At 36.6% G+C, this 3,410-nt stretch overlaps 1 protein-coding gene across 1 annotated transcript; it reads left to right on the plus strand.

Moving 5' to 3' along the window:
* Positions 1 to 1,778: 1,778 nt before the first annotated feature.
* Positions 1,779 to 2,726, plus strand: LOC101709812 (olfactory receptor 51G2). The gene has a single exon (XM_004863472.1). It carries the CDS (start codon positions 1,779 to 1,781, stop codon positions 2,724 to 2,726), a length of 948 nt encoding a protein of 315 aa, XP_004863529.1.
* The last annotated feature ends 684 nt before the right edge of the window (positions 2,727 to 3,410 follow it).

The following is a 3,410-nucleotide window of genomic DNA, read 5'->3' on the forward strand; positions in this document are numbered from 1 at the left end:
TAAATAAAACTCTCCCAGGATTGCTGAATCTCTAATACCTAATTTTAAAAAATGCAATTTCATTTTATTGGCAAACATTTTTGGAAGGGAAAGTCTTTTTCTATGCTTTTGAGAATGCATTGTGATTAACAACTTGCAAGTAAAACTTGTCAGAGGCAAGTTCATGAGTAAAAAGTCTTTCACCTACTTTTTTCTGTAACTGATACTCAAGAATTTTCTCAGAGCATCACCAATGACCCCTAACAGGGAATATTCACAAAAATTGTGTTCTCTTCTTTCTATTATTGTTCCTTTCTTAAATAGGATAGGCCTGCCACTGCTTTTTGTCTTTATGTGTAGCTACGTTTTTACTTCTACTGTTTGTTTTATAATTGTTGCAATATTTACTTACTGTTCGATCTATTTATTTCAATTTTGACATCTTTGCTACTCTTCACAGAATCCCTACTTTGAGTTCCTTACACTGTTATGTGGACTTTGTACTGTAGATGTCTTTCCTGACTTTATAAGGAATCACTATAATTAATTGATTGGGGGGCTGGGAATTTAGCTCAGTGGTTTCACTGCCTGCTGTGCAAGCGCAAGGACCTGAGTTCGATTCCCGGTATTTAAAAAAAAAGAATTAATTGATTGGGGAAAAAAACTAGAATATGATGAAATTATTCTAACGGCCACACATGCTATATAATGAACTTCCCAAGAAGATAGTAAAACCTCCATATTAAGAAATTTTTCTTAGATGTTGAAATGGGAAATCAATATCCGTTATTCAATTTAGATATATGAACAAGGTTTCTTCTGAGCTGTATGGAATCAAATTTCACATTTTCTTTCTTCAGTAAGTGTTTTTGACAACAAGCAGGATTATTTTCAGAAATGGGAGTTGTGAGGAGCAGAATGTAGATTCACAGTTGAGATCTTTTGTCTACCTTATGGGCAATGCCTTCTTGAACTACTTCATGTATGTGTTCTATAGTGACTTCTGCATTATTACACATTCAAAGGTCGAGGCTATATATTGTCTGCCATTGTCTAACATTTAGTATATACCAGAAGCTCAATAAATGCCTGATGCCATTGACAATATATTTTGCTTCCAACTACAAATATTGTCTAATCTTTATATTCTACCTCTCATAAAACCACAGTAGTTATCCCAATACTTTTAGAGAGTACCACACAGAGATATTGAGAAGGAATTTAAATCAAGCAAACATATACATCAAATCCAACTGCTCCTGATATCTTTCTGGAACAATTTTTACTTGTGATATTTTGGACTCCTTTTAGAATAAAAGATATACCTGGTATCAGGCAGTAAGAGTCAGTAGTAATTACTTACTTTACACTCTTTCTACTATGTAACCATGAAATATAACTCTCCTTTAGAAAAGTCCTCTTGTACTAAAAACAGTCTGGCTTATGCACCAAGTCCTGTGTTCTCAACATGGGGTTGTACTTCTTAACTTTCAAATTTTGAAATATCTTCAAAGTAAGGAAGAAATTTAGAAATGGTCTCCTTTTTCCGTCCTTACTTACTGTCTCATTAGACCCACAGTGTTCATTTTAATGGTCCAAATTTAGCCAGCATTATTTCATAATAGAAACTTCTAAAGGAATGGAATTCAGTAGTATGAACAAACAAAGGGTAATACTCCTTTGCAAGGGAGAGCAATGGGATGCTATACAGGACATGACAAGAGGAAAATGCTATGCTAACCAAAGTTTTGGCTTTACTGTATTTACAAATTTTTACAGGGGAATCTCTTCTCAGAGTCATGGCAATTTCTAAAAGCAGTAATGCAAGCAGCTTCTTCTTCATATTGATGGATCTCCCTGGATTGGAGAATGCTCATTGTTGGACAGCTATTCCTGTCTGTTCCATCTATGTCCTCTCTGCGCTAGGCAACATCACCATCATGTACATCGTCAAGTCGGTGCCCAACCTCCACACACCCATGTACCTCTTCCTCTCCATGCTGTCATTAGCTGACATGGGACTCTCAGCCTCTACACTGCCTTCAATGGTAGCTGTCTTTCTCCTGGGCCAGAGGAAAATAGGAGCTGCAACCTGCTTTACGCAACTATTCTTCATCCACACTTTCTCAGTCATTGAATCAGCTGTTCTCCTGGCCATGGCTTTTGACCGCTGTGTAGCTATCCGGGAGCCTTTACGCTATGCTACCATTCTCACAACCAAGCACATCGGGGCCATTGGGCTCACTGTTGTGACCCGTAGTGCTGTCCTACATTTCCCCCTGCCTGTGCTCCTTGGCAGACTGCAATTCCAGCCTGTAAGTGCTCTGTCTCATTCCTACTGTGTTCATCCCGATGTTTTAAGGCTGTCTCGTTCAAACACTCTGGTCAATAGTAGCTTAGGACTCTTTGTCCTGCTCTCCACACTGGGGATGGATGCTGTTCTCATTCTGCTCTCATATGTGCTTATCTTAAAGACAGTATTGAACATTGCTTCCAATGCTGAGAGGCTCAAAGCTTTCAACACTTGCATTTCCCACATTTGTGCTGTACTTCTATTTTATACCCCATTAGTTAGCCTGTCCATGATCCATCGCTTTGGTACAAAGAAACTACCAGCTCAAGTATACATGCTTCTTTCTTACATGCACTTTCTTATGCCTCCAATGCTCAACCCAATTGTCTATAGTATCAAAACCAAAGAGATTCGGGTCCGCGTTTTAAAGCTGCTCCACCCTAAAAAGTTCTGAATCACAGGGATGAAACATTGCTGCTGATTTCTCATTCCTAGAGAAAGGTCTGATAACTGAAGATATCTGAAAGAGGGGGTAGAGTATCAGGACCTGATCCATAAGTCAATGAATTATTCAAAATACTGACTAAAGTACATTGTAATGCTTCCTCAACCATCATAACTTTCACTGTTTTGTGGAAAGAGCTATATTTCTTGCTTTACAAGTCAATCTCATTCTTGAAAAATTCAGTGATATTAAGGGAAACATAACCTTTCCAGATAATACTTCAACGTCTAGATGCAGACAGATTATAAGAGTAAGACTTAGTAATATTTCAGATCTGTTCTAATAAAACTCCTATAATTCTACAAAATTAAACTCAAAAGATGTTCCTTTGGTAGTGCTTTCAGAAAATTTGACATACATGTAAAATAAAAATATGATTTTTCTCTAAGTTATATAAATGTTGATGTGATTACACATGAGAATGTAAACAAAATATTTCAAAAGTGGTATGTTTAAATAAACAAAGATATTAATTACCTCAACATAGTGTCTCATAATATAGAACTTATGCAGCTTGATATTCTCTTAAGTTTCATAACATGAAAGTTGAAAAGCCAGTGTTTTCTTGCTCTCTAAATGAAGTGAAATCATTGCTGTTTACTTTCTAATAGATCCATGGATATTTCTGTGATA

This window comes from Heterocephalus glaber, unplaced genomic scaffold (genome assembly GCF_053883595.1).
Source record: "Heterocephalus glaber isolate CG9 unplaced genomic scaffold, H.glaber_assembly_v1.0 deba00001428, whole genome shotgun sequence".
NCBI lineage: Eukaryota > Metazoa > Chordata > Mammalia > Rodentia > Bathyergidae > Heterocephalus > Heterocephalus glaber.

What these genes read in the sequence shown, in the direction of transcription:
- LOC101709812 (XM_004863472.1), top strand. Translation starts at nt 1,779, where the DNA reads ATGGCAATTTCTAAAAGCAGTAATGCAAGCAGCTTCTTCTTCATATTG.